This window comes from Rana temporaria, chromosome 4 (assembly GCF_905171775.1).
Source record: "Rana temporaria chromosome 4, aRanTem1.1, whole genome shotgun sequence".
In the NCBI taxonomy this organism is placed as follows: domain Eukaryota; kingdom Metazoa; phylum Chordata; class Amphibia; order Anura; family Ranidae; genus Rana; species Rana temporaria.
Genome location: NC_053492.1, coordinates 299,856,510 through 299,880,496, shown reverse-complemented (window position 1 = coordinate 299,880,496; position 23,987 = coordinate 299,856,510). Strand labels below are relative to the sequence as shown.

Sequence of the window (23,987 nt, the reverse complement as noted above, 5' to 3'; positions counted from 1 at the left end):
TTTGATGGCCATTATTGATTGGTTTTAGTTAGTTGCACCTGAATGTTGTGGGTAGAAAGTTGTATATATGGATGTTACGCTTCAGAGAACAAAATGCTATAACAAAGGCCTCGTTTGACACGTGTGAGATTTTTTTATCATGTACTTACCCCATAACAAATAAAGATTAACACATGTGGATGCTTCGGGCTTCTGGTCGTTCATCTCCATTATCACTTCAGTGAGTGAGTGGAAGACACTCTGAGCCTAAACACCAAGACCTCAACTCCGCATTGGGATTCCGAATTAAGTGCTGCTTCCTTATCTTTGATGGTACCTTCGTAATTCTTGGGCAGATGCCACTTGGAAAGAGCCAACGGCAAGACACAATGATATTTTTAAGCTGTCTGTAGGGGGGGGGGGGGGTACATTTTTCTCACCAACCACCAGTGTAAGGTGCATTTTTCCCGCTGACCTTGGGGAATTGTTTTAGCAGGTGTTCCCCTAGACCTGAAAGTAATTTCAGGGGTTCTATTGGAATTGAAAGGTTAATAAAGACTGATAGAAGTTTGTCACATATATGTCGACTTGTTCTGTAATGTTGAAAAGTTGCAGTTATTATCATAACTTTATAACATTGATAATTATCAAAGTGCTTTCATCTTTTTGTGGATTTTATTATTTGTGGGCCTATTGAGCCCCTGTGCAGTCCTTTTCAATTTTGTTCAGCCCACAATTTTATTGAATTTTATGTTGTGTAGGTATTGTGCATATTTCTTATCGCCTGTGTAATCTATCCATACATCAACATTTGTGGTTGGTTTTACCGGAAATCTGACCATTGGTAGAACCATCCTTTCTCAAACATAGTTGAATGCACACACAAAAGATCGTATCTTAAACAGCAATCACATGACAGTTAAAGTGGTTGTAAACCTCAGTCATGGAATCTGAACAAAGAACATATATCTGTAGTGTTTACTTATCTCTCTCTATAGCTCTAAGTGTTGTTTCTCTCTACTGCTTTGTTCCTCTGTTATCAGCATGAGTCACTTCAAAAAAGTTTTCTGAACACATGAGATGAATTTGTGACGGGGAATGAGCTCAGCACACAGCTTGTCTATTCACAACACACCTCTGTATCCTTCCTTCACTCCTGTTTGCTGTGTGGAGGGGTGTGTGTTCCTTTCCTCCAATTAGCTCTCACACAGTGTAACTGCAGTGCTTTGCCCCGTCCTCTGTGATACTAACAGATGGAGAAGTTTAACATGATTCTGCCCTTTTGAAGAGGTGTAGGGAAGAGAAGACTGCGGATAAACAAGTAAAACCTATGATGGAGGATTTGTTTATTCTCACTATATCACCTGAGGCCAGTCACTTCACTAGGTATATAAGAGGATTTACAACTACTTTAAACTGGCAGTGGCCTAAAATTTTCCAAAATAGTCAACTTTTTATCAGTTATTTTCCGTCAGAAATTCTACAACTACAGTTGTTTTCAAACAAACAATAAAATTGCACCGGGAAAAAAAAATCCCAGGGCCAAAAAGGTCCACATCTAGGCCTCGGCAATCTGTGTACATTTCGATCTAAAAAAACTTGGTTAAGAAGAGATTTCGTAAAATAAAAAAATTTAAGCCTAGGTTCACACTGCTGCGAATTAAAAATCGCGGCAAAATGCGCGATTTCGCGGCCGCGATTTTGCCGCGATTTGCCGCGATTTCGGCCGCAATTTAATGAAAATCGCGGCCCGAAATCGCAAAAAGTAGTACAGGAACTACTTTTTGAAATCGCAGATGTGAACCAGGGCTAAATCAGGCGATAAGTGTGAGCACTCAATGAGGTACTCTTGGTATCCAGTAAACACTTCAGCTGTGCAAAACTCAAAAAAGTTCCTTCAGGTTACCTTAATCTTAAGTTCTGTGTAATCTAGATAAGCCCAGCTCCATAGAGGGTCAGTAGGGGGATTGTGGAGTCCTCTTCTTCAGGACAGGTTTGAATCTGATTGGTTGATGTGAAAAACATTTCAATGTGCATCAGTCTCAATTCATCCCTTGACGTGTCACTACCCCATATATTGCTTTAAATTGACTGAAATATGTAATACATCTGGAACTCATTATCGTTCGATACAAATGCCTGTGACATGTAGCAAAGACGTGTCACATTCTCTACAACTATGACATTTCTTTAACCCTTGGTAGGACTTTTTATTATGAAAATTAACAACATTCTGAAACGGAACATTTGGTTTCAGATGTGGTCACCATAACTCTAACCATGTGAATGTACGCGGACTAGGGGGGTTGGAAATGAAAAGCAGCCAAGGAGTACATACTTCAGAATATATTAACCCATTTGTCTGGGCCTGTCGTGAGACCCAATGCACCCTGGAACCCCAGACCAGCCCAATAACACTAACCCTTCGTGTTGCTAGATTGTCAGTCTGGACCTGACTGCGTCTAAGGCCTCGTACACACGACCGTTTTCCTCGACAGAATCCATCAAGAAACTTGGTGGCAGAGCTTTTTTGCAGAGGAAAACGGTCCCGTGTATGTTTTTTATTGAGGAAACTGTTAGGCCCCGTACTCACGACCAAACATGTCTGCTGAAACTGGTCCGCAGACCAGTTTCAGCAGACATGTTTGGCCGTGTGTAGGCCCGAGCGGACCGGACAGGTTTCCAGCGGACAACCTGTCCGCCCGGACATGTACGGTCGTCTGTACAGACCTACCGTACATGTCCGGCCGCCCGCCATCCCTCGCATGCGTCGAATGACTTAGACGCATGCGTGGAAGCATTTTAAAGGCAGGCCGCCCACGTCGCCGCGTCATTGTTGCGGCGACACCGCGTCATCGACGCGGCGACACCGCGGACACGCCCCGCGTATTGTTTACGCGCGGACCTCTGTTCGATGGTGTGTACAACCATCGAACAGAAGTCCCCGGGCAGACATGTCCGATGAAAACGGTCCGCGGACCGGTTTCATCGGACATGTCTGCTCGTGAGTACACGGCCTTAAGGAACTTGACGAGAAAAGTTCTCTTTTTCCTCGACGGGAGTCTCAATTTCCTCGTTGTGTTCCTCGTCGGGCTGGTTTTGGACGAGAAACGCGTTCGTGTATATGCTAAGAAACCCACGCATGCTCAGAATAAAGTATGAGACAGGAGCGCACCTTCGGTAAAAGTAGCGTTTGTAATGGAGATAACACATTTTTCACGCTGTAACAGTCTGAAAAGTGAAAATCGTCTCTCACCAAACTTTTACTTAACACGCAGTAACATGAGATTAGTAAAAGCAGCCCCAAGAGTTTAGCCAGTGGAATCGAACTTCCCCTGCCATTGTATGTGTTGTACGTCAACCGCGTTTGAGAACGAGGAGATTTGGTCTTGACCATGTGTACGCAAAGCAAGCTTGTCAAGTTTCTCGACAAGCCTAACAAGGAACTCGTCGAGGAAAACGATGTTTCATTTACGACGAGTTCCTCGGTCGTGTGTACGAGGCCTAAGTGTAGTTCATTGGTGCGTGTTTAGTATTTTTTTATGCGGTCAGGAAAAGGAAAGGAGGCAGCATGGAACTAAGCACATGGTCATCATTTAAAGTAATTACACGTTTGGAGATGAATTTGATGTATTTACAATGCGGTTAGCACAGTGTATGGTGACTGCTTTGTGTGCCTTTAATACTGAATGAGTATTTATCGAGATCTAGTAATATATTTTTATCAGGTAGTGCTTTGGGGTTAAAGTGTGAAATGGAGAACGGAATGTAGGGTAGGATGAGTTACATGTCTTACAAAACAGCTGACAGCAAATAAATCCAGATGTTGGCTGTTTGGAAGCCAAGAACTGTAAAACTGCATGACTGCATGATTGATGAAATTCCTCTTCTAAGGAAATCTTGGTACATGTTAGGAGCAGCTTCCTATTTGGAATTTCATTTTTCTGTACTGTAAGTTGCAATATGTGTGTATAAAGTGCATACATGGCTACACTGAGGTGTATTTACTAAAGGCAAATAGGATGTTCTTTTCGCATGGGAAGTTGCACTTTACAGCAGAATTTGCCCCCGAGCTTATTGAATATGGTGAAGTTTCACTTTGCAAAAAACACCCTATTACTTGAACCCCTGTCAAGTGTAGGCCGCATTCAGATTTGCCTTCGCTTTCTGACCCAGTTAGATTGCTTATCAGGAAAGGAGGTTTGGGGAACTCTATAAATACAGATAGGGAGAGCTGTAAAAGGTTGGTACCAAGGACTTTTTTTCTAACCCTTATCCAAGGTTAAACTGGTTTAAAGCGGATGTCTGCTGAAAAAAAAATATTAAAAGCCAGCAGCTACAAATACTGCAGCTGATGACTTTTAATATCGGCACACTTACCTGTCCTGGAGTCCAGCGCCGTCCGCATCCTCGGTGAGGGAACCAGGAAGTGAAGCGCTCCAGCTTCACTGCCCGGTTCCCTACGGCACATGCGTGAGTCGCGCTACACCTGCCGATTGGCTCCCGCTGTGTACTGAGAGCAGAGTGTTCCCAGAACACAACGGGGGGGGGGGGGGCGTCATGCCCGCATTCTGCCCAAGACTGTGTGGCCGGAAGTGGGTGCAAATACCTGTCTTTAGACGGGTATCTTCACCCCCCTCCCCCCTGAAAGGTGTCAAATGTGACACCGGGGGGGGGGGGGGGGGTTCCGATCAGCGGGAGTTGCACTTTAGGGTGGTGCTCTGCTTTAAGTTTGCATGAGCTATACTTGAATATATAACAGCCTTACAAGATGATATATGAGTAGTATAAATGTTTTTTTTGTATATTATGTTTAATCATTGCATTGTACTTATTGCCCAACTAATAGAATTCAAAACACTTACAATAACATAAAAAGTCATTCACAATTCTGCCCCAAGCTACATCACTGATATTGTCTCCATATATCACCCAACGTACTCCTCCCAAGACCTTCTGCTCTCTAGCTCCCTTGTCTCCTCCTCCCATGCTCCTCCCAAGACCTTCTGATCTCTAGCTCCCTTGTCTCCTCCTCCCATGCTCCTCCCAAGACCTTCTGCTCTCTAGCTCCCTTGTCTCCTCCTCCCATGCTCCTCCCAAGACCTTCTGCTCTCTAGCTCCCTTGTCTCCTCCTCCCAAGACCTTCTGATCTCTAGCTCCCTTGTCTCCTCCTCCCATGCTCCTCCCAAGACCTTCTGCTCTCTAGCTCCCTTGTCTCCTCCTCCCATGCTCCTCCCAAGACCTTCTGCTCTCTAGCTCCCTTGTCTCCTCCTCCCAAGACCTTCTGATCTCTAGCTCCCTTGTCTCATCCTCCCATGCTCCTCCCAAGACCTTCTGCTCTCTAGCTCCCTTGTCTCCTGCTCCCATGCTCCTCCCAAGACCTTCTGCTCTCTAGCTCCCTTGTCTCCTCCTCCCATGCTCCTCCCAAAACCTTCTGCTCTCTAGTTTCCTTGTCTCATCCTCCCATGCTCCTCCCAAGAGCTTCTGCTTTCTAGCTCCCTTGTCTCCTCCCATGCTCGTCTCCAGGACTTCTCCAGAGCCTCTCCTATTCTCTGGAACTCACTACCCCAATCTGTCCGTTTATCTCCACCTTTAGGTGTTCCCTGAAAACAAATCTCTTTAGTGAGGCCTATCCTGCCTCCAGCTAACAACCAAATCTTCTACTCCCCTCATCAGTTCATCCCTCACAGTCCCTACCTTTTGTTTCACCAGCTCCTCCCTCTCAGGCCCCGTACACACGTCCGAGGAACTCGACGGGCAAAACACATCGTTTTGCCCGTCGAGTTCCTTGTGAAGCCACCGAGGATCTCGGCGAGCCGAAATTTCCCATTGAACAACGAGAAAATAGAGAACATGTTCTCTATTTCCTCGCCGAGGTCCTCGTCGGCTTCCTCGGCCGAAAGTGTACACACGGCCAGGTTTCTCGGCAGAATTCAGCTCCGACCGAGTTTCTGGCTGAATTCTGCCGAGAAACTCGGTCGTGTGTACGGGGCCTTAGATTCCTCTAACCCTCCTGTTTAGAATTGTACTGTTGGTGTAGCGTCCCCCTACATTGTAGAGCACTGTGCATACTGTTGGCACTATATAAATCCTGTATAATAATAATAACACAAGTCTGGTCTATAGAAACCATTATTTCTGCATTCTGTACCGAGCAGGTACACTGATTACGGGCTTGTGAAAATGGATCTGGTTGTTTTTGGCACAGCAGCATGACCTCGAGCGTTTTCAGCTCTTGAAATATAGCTGCTAATTTCCCTTAACCCATAAGTACATGGTACTGACAAGCCATAACTTATATCATCTATTGGATGGTAATTGCTGTGCACTTTGTAATCGGCACCAATACAAGTGGGCTAAGCTGTTTGCTCTGTAAACTGACCCCTTTGGCATTGTGGTGTTTGAAGTCTATGCATCAATCCCAGACTGAGCCGCCAACAAATCGTTCATTGCTGCTGAGCAGGTACTTCCACTGAAGTATCCTAATAGTTTTGTCATTTAGATTTGAGTTACTAATGTGGTGTACTTCCAGTATAAAACATATTAGGAATGTTCTTATAGTATACGCGTTAGTGCTGAGATTTTTTGGTGCTTTACAAGTTCCAGGTATGGATTAATTAAAAATGCTGAATGCTGCTACTGTCATTCTGACTGCTGATTAAGCCAAGTAGATAGACACGCTCTCCCACTAGACACTGATTTACAGACATCCCGCAGACATTTATGGCCCAGTAATCTCTGTTATTGCTAGCAACCTAGCTATACTTTTCTGTTTAAATAGTCTGATTCATTAGAAGGTTCAAGGGTGACATGAATCAGAACGCTGAGCTTTTTCTGAGACTTAGCTTATGGATACGTTTTGCTTTTATCCTGGAAAATGATCAGTCTTTCTTTTCTAGTTAACATCTCCTTTCAAGGGCAACCCCACATAACACACGTGTAAACCATGTGTAATAAAAAGAATTAGTACCAGTGATTCACTTAACCACATATACAGTATTAGGGTAGGAGTTTTATGGACAGCTGTTTGTTAAATGTTCATATTTGGAAGGTAGTTATTTCTTTTTTCTTATTCAAACCCAAACCACCTTTCATTGGTCAGTGTCTTCTTTAGTAGAGTTTAGGCCAGCCTTCCTCAACCTTTTCACCTTAGAGCAGGCTTTCTCAACCAGGGTTCTATGCAGTGCCGATCCTGACCTCTCGGGGGGCCCTAAGCAAAATTATACTAAAGGGCCCTCTACCTGACCCGTGATGCCGTGAGCTATGTAAACCATTTGCCTGAAGAGAAGCGCGCACACGAGTGACGTCACCGCGCCCGTGACATTAATGGATGCGCTATGACATGAGGGCAGGGCTGGACTGGGACACAAATTTGGCCCTGGACTTCATGTGTCAGACCGGCCCACTTTAATTTTGAGTATCACCAACAGCACCCCCTTACATCAGTGTCCCCATCAGCAGTCCCCTTACATCAGAGTCCCCATTACCATCAGAGTCCCTATTACCATCAGAGTCCTCCATTACCATCAGCGTCCCCATTACCAGCAGCCCCCTTACATCAGAGTCCCCATTATCAGCAGCCCCCTTACATCAGAGTCCCCATTACCAGCAGCCCCCTTACATCAGAGTCCCCATTACCATCAGCCCCCTTACATCAGAGTCCCCATTACCAGCAGCCCCCTTACATCAGAGTCCCCATTACCAGCAGCCCCCTTACATCAGAGTCCCCATTGCCAGCAGCCCCCTTACATCAGAGTCCCCATTGCCAGCAGCCCCCTTACATCAGAGTCCCCATTACCAGCAGCCCCCTTACATCAGAGTCCCCATTACCAGCAGCCCCCTTACCATCAGCCCCCTTACATCAGAGTCCCCATTACCAGCAGCCCCTTACCATCAGCCCCCTTACATTAGAGTCCCCATTACCAGCAGCCCCCTTACATCAGAGTCCCTATTACCAGCAGCCCCCTTACATCAGAGTCCCCATTACCAGCAGCCCCCTTACATCAGAGTCCCCATTACCAGCAGCCCCCTTACATCAGAGTCCCCATTACCAGCAGCCCCCTTACATCAGAGTCCTCCATTACCATCAGCGTCCCCATTACCAGCAGCCCCCTTACATCAGAGTCCCCATTGCCAGCAGCCTCCTTACATCAGAGTCCCCATTACCAGCACCCCCCTTACCATCAGCCCCCTTACATCAGAGTCCCCATTACCAGCAGCCCCCTTACCATCAGCCCCCTTACATTAGAGTCCCCATTACCAGCAGCCCCTTTACATCAGAGTCCCCATTACCAGCAGCCCCCTTACATCAGAGTCCCCATTACCAGCAGCCCCCTTACATCAGAGTCCCCATTACCAGAAGCCCCCTTACATCAGAGTCCCCATTACCAGCAGCCCCCTTACATCAGAGTCCCCATTACCAGCAGCCCCCTTACATCAGAGTCCCCATTACCAGAAGCCCCCTTACATCAGAGTCCCCATTACCAGCAGCCCCTTACATCAGAGTCCCCATTACCAGCAGCCCCTTACATCAGAGTCCCCATTACATCAGCGTGTCCCTCCCCTCCTCCCCCTCCCACATGTATTTACAGTTCTGAAGGCAGCATCTCGTCCCTCAATCCAGTCATCAAGTGATAAGTGGAGAGTGGAAGGAAAGTCTGTCGGCTGTCTACCTCACCCTGCAGGCTGGAGGGAGCAGATAGCCTAATTCTCTCTCCAGCAAGTGAATGTGACGAGACGAGGGGGAGGCAGGGGCCTCGAGTAGATTGCAGGGCCCTACACAGCTTGCGTTGTCAGCGTATAGGGTGGATCGGCTCTGGTTCTATGGAAACCTAGGTTTCCTCCAGAGTTCCTCCAGGGTTCCTCTAGAAATTCGCTAGATTACCCCATCAACACAGACATTGCTGACAGGGGAATCCCTCCTACTGAACCATTGTATTCGCCTCCCCCACTGGGAGAAGACAGTAATTATTGCTAGCGGCTATACCTGCCGCTAGCCACAATCGCATGTAAAATCCAAGAGGCTGGTTGTACCCAAGTTGATTGATCGATCAACTTGGTACATTCAGCCTGCCCACACATGGTTCGAATCTCAGCCGGCTGCTGACCGGGCAAGATTCGAACCGTCTATGGCTGGCCTTAAACTAAATCTGAGCATTCCAATAAATATTCAATCCTTCTTAGCCTCAAACTTTGAATGACTGATGGTCACCCACCAGGTACATGACAGCATCTTGATGGAGCTATACTATAGTAAATAACTGAATGACAGGTGTGCTGCAGTACTGTATGAAAGGACAACATTTGTACGTCACTCATAAGATCAAATGGCACAACAGCTGAGGAAGGTAGGTTTCATGTGTCTGCACTGGCAGACCCATTTATGTACACACAATGTATAATATAATAGTCGTTGAGAAAAATTGATCTTTGCAAGACTACAAGTTTCTTTGTGCCTTAAATGTTTGTATAAATTTGCCTATCCCCAAAACTATTTTTGGATGCCATGTATAATTGTAGGTTTCTTCTTGTCTAAACTGTTTTCTAAACTGTTTTCTTTGTATCACCTTCTGATTAATCGATTTTTGGCATTTCCCTTATACTTAAATTCTGGATATTGGGGTCTCGTTGCAATTGTTCCTTTAAGGATTTTTTTTACATAGCCAATATGTAAAGCAGGATAACTAGGGAAATAAATACTGACATTTTTGATAGACTCCCTAAAGTAAAAGGTTAATGTCCTTTCTATGCTCTGTCTTGTGGTTGTTGCTGAGTCATTAAACTTGTCTGGCTTCCTCTAGTGGAGGAAACCTGGCAACAACTGTTCAATTGTTAGTGAGAGTACGCCAGAGGTAGACACCATGTGCAGTCTTAAGACAGAGCTATGCTTAGTCCATTTGTGGATATTACATACTTATTTAGTAAAGTAAATGATAACTTACAATATTCATTTTCCTTTTATAAGTGCAGTGTCTACAGCAGTGCTGGACAAAGTGAAGTATCCTGAACAACCAGGTGTACACAAACACACCCCAGTACTTAAAGGGGTTGTAAAGGAATTTTTTTTCTCCTAAATAGCTTCCTTTACCTTAGTGCAGTCCTCCTTCACTTACCTCATTCTTCGATTTTGCTTTTAAATGTCCTTATTTCTTCTGAGAAATCCTCACTTCCTGTTCTTCTGTCTGTAACTCCACACAGTAATGCAAGGCTTTCTCCCTGGTGTGGAGTGTTGTGCTCGCCCCCTCCCTTGGACTACAGGAGAGTCAGGACACCCACTAACACACAGCTCCTTTCTCTATCTGCGACTCCTGTAGTCCAAGGGAGGGGGCGAGCATGACACTCCACACCAGGGAGAAAGCCTTGCATTACTGTGTGGAGTTACAGACAGAAGAACAGGAAGTGAGGATTTCTCAGAAGAAATAAGGGCATTTAAAAGCAAAATGGAAGGATGAGGTAAGTGAAGGAGGACTGCACTAAGGTAAAGGAAGCTATTTAGGGGAAAAAAAATTGTACCTTTACAACCCCTTTAATGTTGAAGCTAGAGTTAGATGGCACACACTGGAACTTGGTATGAAAGTGGCAGTTGTATAGCATACCCCAGCACTTGAAATTGAAGCTAGAGTTAGATGGCACATCCTAGTACTTGGTATAATGGCTGAAGTTGTTTGGCACACCCAAGCACTTGGTATGGAAGTTAGGGTTGGATGTCACATCCTGAGATTTGGTATATAAGGTAGAGTTAGATGGCTTGCCCCTGGTACTTGGTATACATTCTGGAGGTGCATGGCACACCCCAGCATTTGGTATAGAAGTTAGAGTTGGGTGGCACACCCCAGACCTTGGTATAGAAGTTAGAGCTAGATGGCACACCCCAGCACTTGGTATAGAAGTTAGAGTTGGATGGCACATCACAGCACTTGGTATAGAAGTTAGAGTTGAGTGGCACACCACAGCACATGGTACAGAAGTTAGAGTTTGATGGCAAACCCCAGCACTTGGTATAGAAGTTGGAGTTGGGTGGCACCCCAGTACTTGGTATAGAAGTTAAAGTTAGACGGCACATCCCAGCAGTCGATTTACAAGTTAAAGTTGAATGGCAACCCATCGCTTGGTATAGAAGCTAGGGTTGGATGGAACACAAGGACAAGCACTTGGTGTTTGCATTGTTCCTGCTTCATTGCCTAAATGAAACTGCTGTTGAGAAAATACATGACGTGCCTTACATCCAGTGCCCACTAGCACAATGTGAAACCAATTGTATATAACGCAAGTCAAATCATTTTATACTGCTAATATGCAGAAAGATCTTGTCACCAATAACATGAAGAAAGCTGTGCACTTCACATTTGCTCGCCCTGTTTGTTGTGAATGGAAAGTGTGAATTGTTTAGGGAAGCTCTCTCGTAAGGTGTACTTCATTATAATATTGTGTCCTAGCAACAGGCAGGGTTCCTTTGTGTGAAGCTATAAAAGGGGGAAGTGATTGGAGGATTATATTCATTTCCTCCTGGTTTATACGGCTGCTTCTGTATTAGTCTTGTGAAATCCGATGGTAATGTTACACATACACTCGTATATTCAGAAAAAGATCTGCTTGATTGGTACAGAAATCTGAACACAAAGAACATATTATACGGCCATTTTCGCCAAACGGTAACCTGAGGATTGTTTTGTTTTAGGCGTGTGATTGTTTTTTGGTAGATTACCGTCATTTGTTTTTAGCTTTCCTTCTTCCGTTTTTAACAGGATATTTAAAGAAAAATAAAACCCTCTAATTTCCGAGGGACTCAAAACATGTTCATAAACAATGAGACTACTCTTCCTCCCTAGATCTGTTGTTTGGAAGATGGCAGGTAAAATACGGCTGGTATAGGTTGGTGCAAGTGTAAACATTGCTATCCTATCAGCTGGATGTCTCCTGTTTAGTTAGGATAAAGCTGACCATAGGTAAGTCAAAATTAAGCCAGTATAGAAAAGACCAGATGGATCAGAATTCGTCTGGTCCTTTCTAAACCAGCTTAATTTAGACCTACCTATGGTCAGCTTTATGGGCAAGCTGGTTGTACAGAAATCAGTCTCTCGATCAACTTCTATATAACCAGCCTGTTGGGTGTATTTCAGTCAATCAGTGTCACCGGCTATATCCTGCTTCTCTGATCCTTGTATTCTGACAGTGGTGAGCTCTCCCTTCTGTCAGAATACATTAGCTTGCTAGAGGGATGTTGATGGGGCAATTAAATATTTTTTTCTGTTCAACCTGCTGGTTGATCGGAAAAAAAAACCCATCTATGGCCTGCCTAAAGCCATTTATAGATGGTTCCAATATTGGCCAGTTCAGGAGGAGCTGGCCATCATTCTTACCATCTATGGGCAGTCTAAATGTACGATGGATCAACTTGGGTACAACCAGCATGTCGAAATTCGGCATGTGATTATTACATGTAAATAATCACCATGTTCTCCCAGCAGGGATGGCTCCCCCACCAGGAGAACACATTAGCTCTGTGGGAGGTGTGTTGATAAGGGAGTGGTTTTCTTTCCTGCAACCCATCTATGACCTGCCTTAGTCCCAGTTATATCACTGATATATCGTCTGATATTTTCAACCAGGGTAGAAGAACCTGCGAGGGGCTCTTTGAGCTGCAGCTGCCTGACCCCCAATTTCATCGTGCCTGCCTAGTTCCCGGGCCAATGTCCCTTGGTAGAGCTAGCTACATAAGCAATGATGTTTTTCGATGTCTGCCAACACCACTGTAAGGGAGGCTTGTTTCCCTCCGTCCAATTAATTGTTTTTTTTTTAGTTTTAAAGGAATTCCCCCAAATCTCTAAATGATTTCTACTTTTATTCTGGGGTAACAGGTTGAGAAAGGCTGCTCTATTATTGTGTTGTTATATATAGCATACCTCCCAACTGTCCCTCATTTTAAGTGACTGTCCCTCTTTTGTAACCAAAGTCCTTCTTTCTTCCTTTGGTTATCCCTCTTTGGCCCGATGTAGAAAAGCCCTATGAAGAAAACAAAAGTGTTTTACTGCACTAAATTTTTAGCTAATGTTTAAATTATTTAATTTGTTATATAAAAAAAAGCCAAATAAAGTAAATTATTACCGTATATATTCGAGTATACGCTGACCTGAATATAAGCAGAGGCACCTAATTTTACCACAAAAAAATGGGAAAACGTATTTACTCAAGTATAAGCCTAGGGTGTCCATGTGCATGCCTCACTTTGCCTCACTGTGCCCATGTGCATGCCTCACTGTGCCCATGCCTCACTGTGCCATGCATCACTGTGTCCATGACTAGACTGATGTTTAACATGGGAGTCTATGAAAGGGGTGCCCGGATTTGAAAAATCGGTGCTCCCCAGCCGTAGGTTCCCCAGACAACAAACTTTGCACACTTGTAGAGGAGAAATTGGGCTACAGGTGTTTGGGGTCCAGGGGACCTACGGCCGGTCGGTACTGGGTTGCCAAAATCCGGGAGATCAGGCACAAAAAGGTGACTTGAGTATAAGACGAGGGGGGCATTTTCAGCGCAAAAAAATGTACGGTAATCCTTATGGTCCGTGTTACTAGAGGGATGGCTGGGAGATGTCATTTGCCTATATAGTTTGTGCAATAATGTGTCTTCTTTCCCATGTCATTAAGTTGGGAGGCACGCATACAGAAATACCAGTCACTCAACACATAGAGACTTATCTAGTAAGTTACAGAAAAGATTCAGTGCACATGTTTTGTAAATCAAGCTGCTTCTTTTTTAATAAATTATTTGTAATTTTTTTTTGTATATTTGTGCTCCTCACTGAAATCAGGGTGCCACCCAGAGGAAAGGATTTGCAGTTTCTTTGTGTATTTGTTACCCCTGCACCTGCAATCCTGGAAAACTAAATAATTAAAGGGGTTGTAAAGGTTTGTTTTTTATTTTCTAAATAGGTTCCTTTAAGCTAGTGCATTGATGGTTGACTTACCTTTTCCTTCGATTTCCCTTCTAAATATTTTTTTTCTTTGTCTGAATTTCTCACTTCCTGTTCCTCCTCAGTAAGCTTGCCACCATCATCCGAGCTGTTCTGGCTGGGGGTTAGTTAGCCAGAACAGCTTAGTGCCGGTTCACACTACCGCGACTTGGTATCCGACTTGTGTCTCCCTAAGTTGTCCGAAATGAGAAATTCAATTGAAGTGAATGAGAGCCATCTTAATGTACACTACTGAAGTCGCTCGAACTTCAGAAAAGGTTCCTGTACTACTTCAAGGCGACTTCTAGGCAACTTGTAGGCAACTTGTACCCATTGATTTCAAGGGAAGTTGCCTTCAAAGTCAGATCAGTGTCTTAACTGAAGCAACTTTACAGGAAAAGAAAATAGTTTACTCAGGCAAACCCCTCCCTCCCACAGAGCTGATTGTTCTGTGATTGGCCACAGCCAATGCCGCCTGTCCTGGAGGCAACTTTAAGTTGCGTTGTAAGTTGCTCCAAGTCGCGTTGAAGTTGCCTTGCAAAGTCGCGATGTAAGTCAGGTTGCCCCTGTGTGAACCGGCACTTAGTGAGGAGGAACAGGAAGTGAGAAAATTTAGAAGGGAAATTGAAGGAAAAGGTAAGTGAACCAACAATGCACTAGCTTAAAGGAACATATTTAGAAAATAAAAAACAAACCTTTACAACCCCTTTAAATTTTTATTTCCGTTAGTTTGTGTGGGGATGGAATTGATTTAATCTAGTTTTGATCACAGGGTCATACCATATTAATGTTTTAATATTTCTTTAGATTTGTAGTGGACAACACATACAACAAAACGTTTGATAACTCTTATTTGATGATATGCATAGTTGGCATTTCTATTGTTCTGTACAATTTAGATTGTCTAGAGATGAAATACTCATCATACTCATAATTTTTCAGATGAATTCTTCTTTCGGGGCAATTGTATGAAAAAAATGAACCGTTTGCTTTCCTAGGGCTGTTATATGAAAAAATATGTAAGAAAGAGGATATTGGATGTGTGTGGGCAGTGTCATGGCAGGTGTATTCGTTCCATAATGGTGCGGGTGCTATTCTAGAGAGGAAGGCGCTCTTTACAAACAAATCATGTTCACTTACCAGCAATGATTACTAAGAACTCCTGTCTGTGGCACTCATTCCCAATGACAATGACACATGCTTGATAACAGTCTAGAGCTCGGCTTGTTTGTCTACATCAGTGGTCTCCAAACTGCGGTCCGAGGGCCGGATGTGGCCCTTTGCTTGCCTTTATCCGGCCCTTGGAGCATTATCCCTCCCAATGATACGAGACACTATTCTGCCATCTGACAACGACAATGAAGCACCCATTTCTCCCACTGACACCACTAATGGGGCACTATTCCTCCCTATGATACCAGCAGTGGGGCACTATTCCTCCCCCTAATACCAGATGTTTACTCCCACTGATGCCAGGAAAGTTTTCACTCCCGTTGGCCAAAGTCCAGCCCTCCAAGAGTCTGAAGGACAATAAACCGGCCCTTTGTTTAGAATGTTTGGAGACCCCCTGGTCTACATGGTCATCAATAGCAAGTGATGTGCTTTTGTTATCTGGTTCTTTTCCATCGCTAAAACTGACCAAACACTAGAAGAACTTTGTTTAAAAAAATACTTTTTTTGTAATGTTCCTTTAATTTTTTAAATGGTTAGTAGGGTCAAATTGGTTATTGTAAAAATTGTACATATTGTAATGTTCACTTTCTAAGCACAAAAGAAACGTGTTTAATATGTGTGGGATTCAATTTAAGTAACAGGTCTGGATGAAATTTTAAGGGTTTTTGAACAAAATTTGTTGACTCAATGATGAAAAGTTCAAATGCTCTGAAAAACAATTCTTTAGAATTTCCTTATGAACGTTTGAACAAAATTCTGCTGGTATATGACCAGCTTTGGTTTCCTAGAACCATTTGCATAGATAAAGTGATAAAGAAGTTAAAACAAAGTTGGTCATACATGGATCGAAATTCACCCAGTTCAGCCGGAACTAGCTCAATTTCAATCCATGCATGGGCAGGTTGGTTGTACATCTGCTGATCGATATCTGTAGAATTGCCCTGTTGGAAAATTTCCTTATGATCAGCGCATTGCTGATCAGTGTATTCTGATGCCAGGGAAGTCTCCCCGCTGTCAGAATACAATGCTTCAGCAGGAGTGATTCCATCACCCACATCGAGCATGTGGATAGGGGAATGGAGTAAATGTTTTTTCGTTCGACCCACTGGTTGAACCAAAAATTAATCATGCATGGGCTGCTTTAGATACACTGGCTGATTAAAGCTAGAATTAAGCCTAGTGCACACCACTAGCTTTTTTTTGTTCAACCCTGCAAGTTGAATGAAAAAAAAATGACAGCTCAGTTCAATGGACAAAAAAATAAATCAGTTCAATGCACATAAATAAATCAGTTTCCCGTTTTTTGTTTTTGTGTCACATATACGCAGTATCAAAATTTCAATTTTTAATGGGCAAGAAACTCATTAATCTTTCAATCTGTCGTCTATTTGGCAGAAGTTTTCCAAATTTTTATTTTCGATTTTTTTTGGCTCCAAAACGTCACAGCTGATTTTCGATTTGTGCCCATTAACTGGACGAAAAACAGATGAACTGTCCAAATGACAGATTTTCAAAAGATTTTTCATCTAGTGCAGAGGTCTCCAAACTTTCTAAACAAAGGGCCAGTTTACTGTCCTTCAGACATTAGGAGGGACGGACTGTGGCCACCATGAGTAGAAATTGTCACAGCATAGTGCCCCATTGTTGAGGGAGGTCACTGGGGGAGGGGGGTGACTGTGCCCCATCGTTGGTGTCATTGTCATTGGGAGGCATGGTCCCCCATCATTGGTGTAATTGGGAGGAATAGTACCCGATCTTTGGTGTCATTGGGAGGAATGGTCCCCCATCATTGGTGTCATTGGGAGGAATAGTGCCCGATCTTTGGTGTCATTGGGAGGAATGGTCCCCCATCATTGGTGTCATTGGGAGGAATAGTGCCCAATCTTTGGTGTCATTAGGAGGAATGGTCCCCCATCATTGGTGTCATTGGGAGGAATAGTGCCCGATCTTTGGTGTCATTGGGAGGAATGGTCCCCCGTCATTGGTATTGTCGGGTCCCATTTTTGGTGTCATTGGGAGAAACTGTGCCCCTTGTTGGTGTCAGTGAATAAAATACTGACCCAGGGGCCAGGTGAAGACAAGCAATGGGCCGTATTTGGCCGCCCGGCCGCAGTTTGGAGACCCCTGATCTAGTGTATGGGCATTTATGTCAAACTCATTCTTTTCCATTCCAGTCCGGCACTGCTCAAATGGTTGTATTTCCTTACTACTCTTTGTAACCCTGAGTATAAATACTGAATGTGAGTTCCAAAACCATTTTCAAAATTGTAGAAAGCCTCAGAAAGGAACTCAAAAACATTTTTTGTTGGAAACTTTGCTGGCTAACCTATTCTAAAAAAGCCCAACTATTTTTTTACTACAGTAAAAGAAAACTCCCTTTGACTGTAATACAATACAATTGCTGCTGATCTCCTTCTGAAAATGCTAGATGACTGACTGCCTAGATTCAATACTTTCAGAGTCACTGACCGGAAAAAAGTATGCGACTAGAGTAGGTGACTCAGGAAACGTTGGAGCCGGAGGGCCAGGATAATATGCAGGCAAGTAGCATTATCAGAAGCAGGTCAGAAATAACAGAGCCCTTATTTCTCCCAGCACAGGATTCCAATAATAGACAATATTTTACCTTTCTGATACCGAATTCTACTTTTTCCGTCTCAGAGTGTTTTTTTTTAATGTATTTTTATTACACGTCTTAAAATGTACCAGTTACAGCAACTATTAATCTAATTGCACTTGTAAATCTTCTCACAATTGGCTATTAAAAAAAGAAGTTTCCTTAGTTACCAGATTGACAGTTATAATTATTCTTATGTATATGTTAATTACCCTTATGCAAGAGGATTGCTTGACTAAGCCAATTATCATGTATAATCACAATCTAGGAAACCTTTTTGTTCACATAATATTGTCTTATGTCTTTACAAGGGGTTAAATATTAATTCATTGGTGTAATAGGCAGACGAAAGATGTGTATACAATGAACTAAAAGGAGAGAGATTTAGGTCCAGCATTAATGACTAAATCTAAGTATGCAAATCCTTTGTCCTAGATCCTAGAACATAAGGATGGCGTTAAATAAATTAGTCTCTGGTGTGGACAGACAGAGCATTTACCAGCATGCTGTCATTCAGTGAAAGTGAGAATTCTATTCAAATATTTGACTTTTTCTATACCAGAATATGATTTTCCTCAACCTTTTAAATAGTGTTTAGAATTGGAGCTGCCTGGGCTAGGTATTACCTTAAAGTAATTATAAAGGTTATTTTTTTTTATATTAAATTAATAAAAATGTTATACTTTCCTGCTGATTGCAGTGGTATTGCACAGAGCAGCCTCGAACTGATTCTTCTCCCCCACCAGCACTTTGGGCTCCTCTTCATCTGTGTCTGACCACATAGCAAGCACTTGCTAGGGTGGCAGATGTGTGGGTTTAATCCCGAGCTGGGCTATGTGTGTCCATGGACACCCACAGCACCACTTGATCCGCCCCCTACTTCCTCCTCATAGGATTTGATTGACATTTTGCCGTTGGCTCCTGCTGCTGTTGCTGAGCCTGTGAGCACTCATGTCTCGGGCACAGTGCTGAATCAAGATCGGGCTTAGGTACAGTAAGTATTTAAGGAGGGGCTGGGAGAGAGCAGCTTTTAAAAGTTTTCTTTTACCTTAAAGTGGATGTAAACCCGATTCATGAAATTTGAGCTGGGCACACATATCTGCAGTATTTTGTTATCTCTTTTCAATGAGCTAAGTCCTGTAGCTCTCTTCTGAACTCCTGACATATTTTTTAACTTTTTAGACAAAAGCAGACAGAATCTTTTGTCAAAGGAGGTTGCTAAAATAGATTAGCAGAGAGCAGCTCCTATTACAAAACAGCTCTGAGAGTCTCTGCATATGATTAGAGGGCGTGTGTGCCTTTTCTCCAATCAGCAATGTTGGCTATCTTGGCTGTATGCCCAGACATCACACTCTGTGTTAACCAGGAAGAGAAAATCTCCTAACAGGAACTCAACTTTTTAAACAGTATATAAATGTGAAGACAGCAGATATACATACAAAACCTATGTAGGGAGATTTGGTTCATCTCTGTGTATTATCTGAGGCTGTTCACTTTACTGGGTGTATGGAGGGTTTACATCCACTTTAAGGCCGTTCTTGAAACCTGGACAATTCATTGTAAAGCCCCATACACACGTTAGGACTTTTTGACAACAAACTTCTAAATGAGCAAGTTCTCAAAAAAATCCTACCGTGTGTATGCTCCATCGGACAAACTTTTTTTGTTTTTCATCGGACAAAAGTTCGCTCTGCAAACGGACAAACTTTTTGCCAAAAAAAGTCCTACGGTGCAAAGTCCTACCGTGTGTATGGAAATCCATCGGACTTATCTCCAAAGTACAAACACGCATACCCAGAACCAATGTTAAAATCAACCAACAATACCAGAAGTTGACCAAAGGGTGGTGGTAAAGAGCAGAAAAACCAAGTGATTTGGGGAAAGTTTGGGGAAAGTTTGCAGAAAAGTCCTGCCGTGTGTATGCTATGGGTGTGCCCGGCCAACTCCCTTCGGACAAAAATTCACAGAAAAATGTGTTTGAAGTCAAATCGTGTGTATGAGGCTTAAGACTTGATGGAGTTGCTGTGGGCTATGGGGGTTGGGGTTTTCAACATTAAAATGATAACTGTATCTAAAGCAGTTATGCTTTAAGATTATCCGTACCGAATATGACTTTAGATTGAATGACATTTTCATCTCTATGGACACCTGAAGTCACTGCATATGACTAGCTTACTGAAGCTTATTTAGAAACTTACAGGAGCCATTAGAAGCTTTGGAAATAGTAAACACTTTAAAGCCAGTCGGCTCTATATTCTATCTTTTTACTTAATCTGTAAAATAAGCAAGAATGGCAAGGCAGGAATGGCTTATGCCTAATGTATGACTTTGTCGTAACAATAGATAAAAGCTAGGATTGCACCGGTACTGTTTTTTTATCGGCAAGTAAATGCGGTGCCATTCCTGTTTGAAATGCATGTAATTTCACCCACTGCTCCGGTCTGTGTGTATAGAAAGGGAAAAGTGCCATCTAGTGGGCAGTTTAAAAAATGTTAGAACTTACTGTACATTTCTGGCCACAAACAAAATAATCTACATAGGTGTCCCAGTCCGCCGATGATAGCAAATCAGGGCCACTGGAGGTGCTCCCAGGGCTGGAGGAGGTGTAGAGGCAGTCCGTCTCCAAGCTGACATAACTTCCGCCCTATACCCGTGGGGTCCTGAAACTTCTCTTCCAGCCCTGTGAGCACATCCAGCGACCCTGATCGACGGACCAGGACACCTATGTACTGTAGATTATTTTGCATGTTGAGTTCTAACATTTTTTAAACTACCCACTATATGGAGCTTTTCCCTTTCTATACACACACGCACAGGAGCGGTGCTGGAAATCGCATGAGAGTCAAACAGGAATTTGCACCACATTACTTTTCAAAACACATGCGATTCTTTGCAGTGTGAATTGCACCCATTCATTTTGTATTGAAGCAAATCGCACCGCAAAGTTGTGGTTTCAGTATCGGGAGCCTTTGGGCGAGTACCGATACTCGTGTAAAAGCTTGGTATGAGTGCATCCCTAATAATAACATGTTGGGAACTTTCACTGTTACCTATGCAATACTGGAATTCAACTGAGACACCCTGTATACATATTCCAGATGTCTGTATTGGTGTCCAAATCTTTAAGGTTGGTCCACATAGAGGGATCTGTATGAATGCCTTCAAATGATTGCCTCTTCATCTAGTGTAGCATACACATACTGTTCAGTACTTGTCGGGGACATCCCCCTGAGGCAGTAATGAGACTTGCTAAGACACCTCATCTCTGATTTAGCGTCATTTCAACTGCTCCAGGACCTTCAGATGTCAACCCATGTTCTTATGAATGTGGATATGATTGTTCACACTCCATACATAAGAAGATTATTACATTATTAAATCAGTAACACTTGTCTTGTGCTTGATATGATGTATGATAAATATGTGTATGCCCAGTTTAAGGTAGAACTGAGACTTTTATTCATTTTAGAGTAAGGCCCCTATGACAGGGGGCGGACTCCATTTTGATCAGCAGGTGATCTGGCCGTTGACCCCCTGCTGTTTAGAGCAGTTTCGGAGGATGCCAGATCCATGTCCACTCAGTTTCTTTGCTCTATGGGTGGCCAGGTGTAAACACTGTTTGTTTATACGTGACTTCCCTCTGATCCACATAGACGGAGGGGGGCGGCTTCCCTTCCGTTTTTTCTTTTCTTTTAACAGACCAGATCGGATTGCAGGTGGGCAGGTGTAAATGGACACAAGTCATAAGGGTGCATGGACTGTCCAATCAGGTCTGCCTGAAAAAGTGACAGGCGGTCCTGATCGGGCTGGTCGTGTAGGGGGGGGGGGGTTATAACCCTTGTCACTGGCTGCATCCGGTGTGAATATCTCCTAAACACCACAAGTTTCACTGTACCTACAGGTAAGCCTTATTATATGCTTATCTGTAGGTACACGTTCATAAGCAGAGTTTAGTACCGCTTTACGTACTTTCTTGCCCCAATTCTCTGCAGCCAAGTGTTAACACCAAATTAATGTATATTTACCTTTACTGGTTAGTTGTAAAGTGAAAGGAAGCTTCAGCCTACAAACCTTTAGAGCTCTCTTATGTCAGTTATTTAGTTCTGAATAATCTTCTCTACTAAAGCCGTCTGTGGACATGGCCCTGCTAATAACTATTAGGGATGTTGCTGCATAATCTCAGATTAGGATTAATTAATAAAGGAGAACTGACTAGGATCACCAAAGCACTTGCTTTAGAAAAGGACATTGTACTTGGATTGGTAGTCAACATTCAAAGTACTATGGAGTTTTCATGGAAGAAAAAATATATGCCATTTGCTATTAAGAAGGTTGTATAACCTTTAAATAGTGAATGAAATTGGTATTTTTCACTATATTTTAGTCTTGTGTCTATGAAAAAAAGACAGATACGAGGGGAGACAACAGTGGTAGAGTCGAAGGATGGAGATTCTTGAAGGAATCTGTGATCTCTGAAGCTGCTCTGCTCCTTTTGTCTTTGGATTTGTGAACATAAAAAAGGAAAAGCCGAGCCACTCCTGCTCTGGCCTCCCACTGGGAATAGCAGGCCATCCTCTGCTTTGGGAACATTTCAGAATGATTGCATACATTCATTGCTTGCCTGCAGACCCAATGGTGGGCTGCCTACACAGAGTCAAGTGGCAGGCCTATAGCGATGAGGAAGACCAGGAACTCATCCCACTCTACAGTATCAAAATGGGAAATTCTGTCACTAAGAAGCACAACAGAAAAAAGTTACCCATGGAGGATGGAAATGAGTTCTGGCCAAGTAAGAGAACAACTTAGTGGTTTATTTTAGATAATACATTTATTAGATGTAAGCATTATAGTGCAGATTATATCATGTTGGCCTATTATGAAGCATTTACTAATGTAGTAGAGTTGAGTTAAAGGGGGCCTGTATTTGATTTTTAATTAATATTATTCAGGGCGGTTTATTCACAAAATTTGTTTTAAAAAAAATGATAAATCTGATGTTTCTGTGATAGTACTACATTCCTTGGCAGCTAATGACAGATCTGTTTGACAGAAGATAAGGATGAATTTATCAAAACGGCAAATCTAGAGCAGTAAATTGTTCAATGCATATCTTGAGTACGCAAGAAACATTTTGTAAATCGGTGTTTATGACATATTTATTCATTATTATTATTATTATAATACAGGATTTATATAGCGCCAACAGTTTGCGCAACATCTTGCCTTGTTTAAGTTAAATTGCTTAGATCGTCTCCTACTAACGTGTTACCACATGAAAAAGAGAATGTAAGTTCCTTGTAAGTCTTGTGTATCATGCAGCAGATGATAACTTTCCTGGTTCAATGTATAAAGTGATGGCGTTTATATAGATGCCATAGTTTTCCTCACACAGTTCATAATAAGATGAATTAGATGCAGGCTAGCTGCTTGAAATCCTTGCCTGGGCTCTGGTGCACCGTTACAGCTGAGAGATGGAGGAGGGGTAAATGAATGAGCTCAGCTGGTTGCTTTTAGGTGTATGGGTCAGCTCTCTTAATGTGCCTTGCTCTCTAATATATATCCTGCTGCTCTTATAGTGGATGCTCAGTAAACCATGAGAGAAACCAGCATATAGGATAGAAAGCCTCCTTCCAACAACCTACTGAGATGGTGAAACCAGACTCTGTAATAATGGGCAAATCAAGAACTCATGAGTGTTTTTTGGCTTTTGGCTCTATTTTCACGATCACGATCCAGTTATTCTATGATTCTAAATAATGGATGATGAAGCTGATATAGTTCAAATAAGTGGTCCTTATCTGACAAAGGTTTCTAAAGAAAAAATTGCTCTTGATGCTCTTGATCCATTCATTGTTGAAAATGAAAGTTTATTTTTTTGTTCTAGACAAGAAGGTCCAGGGTTCTGAGCAATCAATTCCCAGCTATCATTCTCCTAATCCTGGCGATCCCCTACTTACAAACATATGACTTACAAACGAATACTTACAAACGGAGGGAGACAACAGGAAGTGAGAGGAAATCTACCCCTAGGAAGGGAAATTATCTCCTGTAATGCACACAATCTGAAATTCCGTCAAGAAATCTTCAATGTGTGCTTTTGGTCGGAAATTCCGACCGTGTGTATGCTCCATTGGACATGTTCTGTCAGAATTTCCGACAACAAAAATTTGAGAGCTGGTTCTCAAATTTTCCGACCAAAAAAGAAAATTCCGATCGTCTGTATGCAATTCCAACGCACAAAAATCCTACGCATCCTCGGAATCATTG

At 42.9% G+C, this 23,987-nt stretch overlaps 1 protein-coding gene across 5 annotated transcripts in view; it reads left to right on the top strand.

Annotated features, from left to right (window-relative positions):
- The window catches only part of NHSL1 (NHS like 1), a 286,410-nt gene that overhangs the window by 176,684 nt on the left and 85,739 nt on the right, over window positions 1-23,987 (top strand). Inside the window, exon 1 of one of the 5 annotated variants that reach the window (XM_040350525.1) lies at window positions 21,574-22,509. The exons of the other annotated variants lie outside the window; for them this stretch is intronic. Coding sequence (XP_040206459.1) covers window positions 22,317-22,509 — 193 coding nt within the window. The 5' untranslated portion in view covers window positions 21,574-22,316. Of the gene's footprint in view, window positions 1-21,573; window positions 22,510-23,987 lie in introns of those variants that run through there. 5 annotated transcript variants of the gene reach the window in all.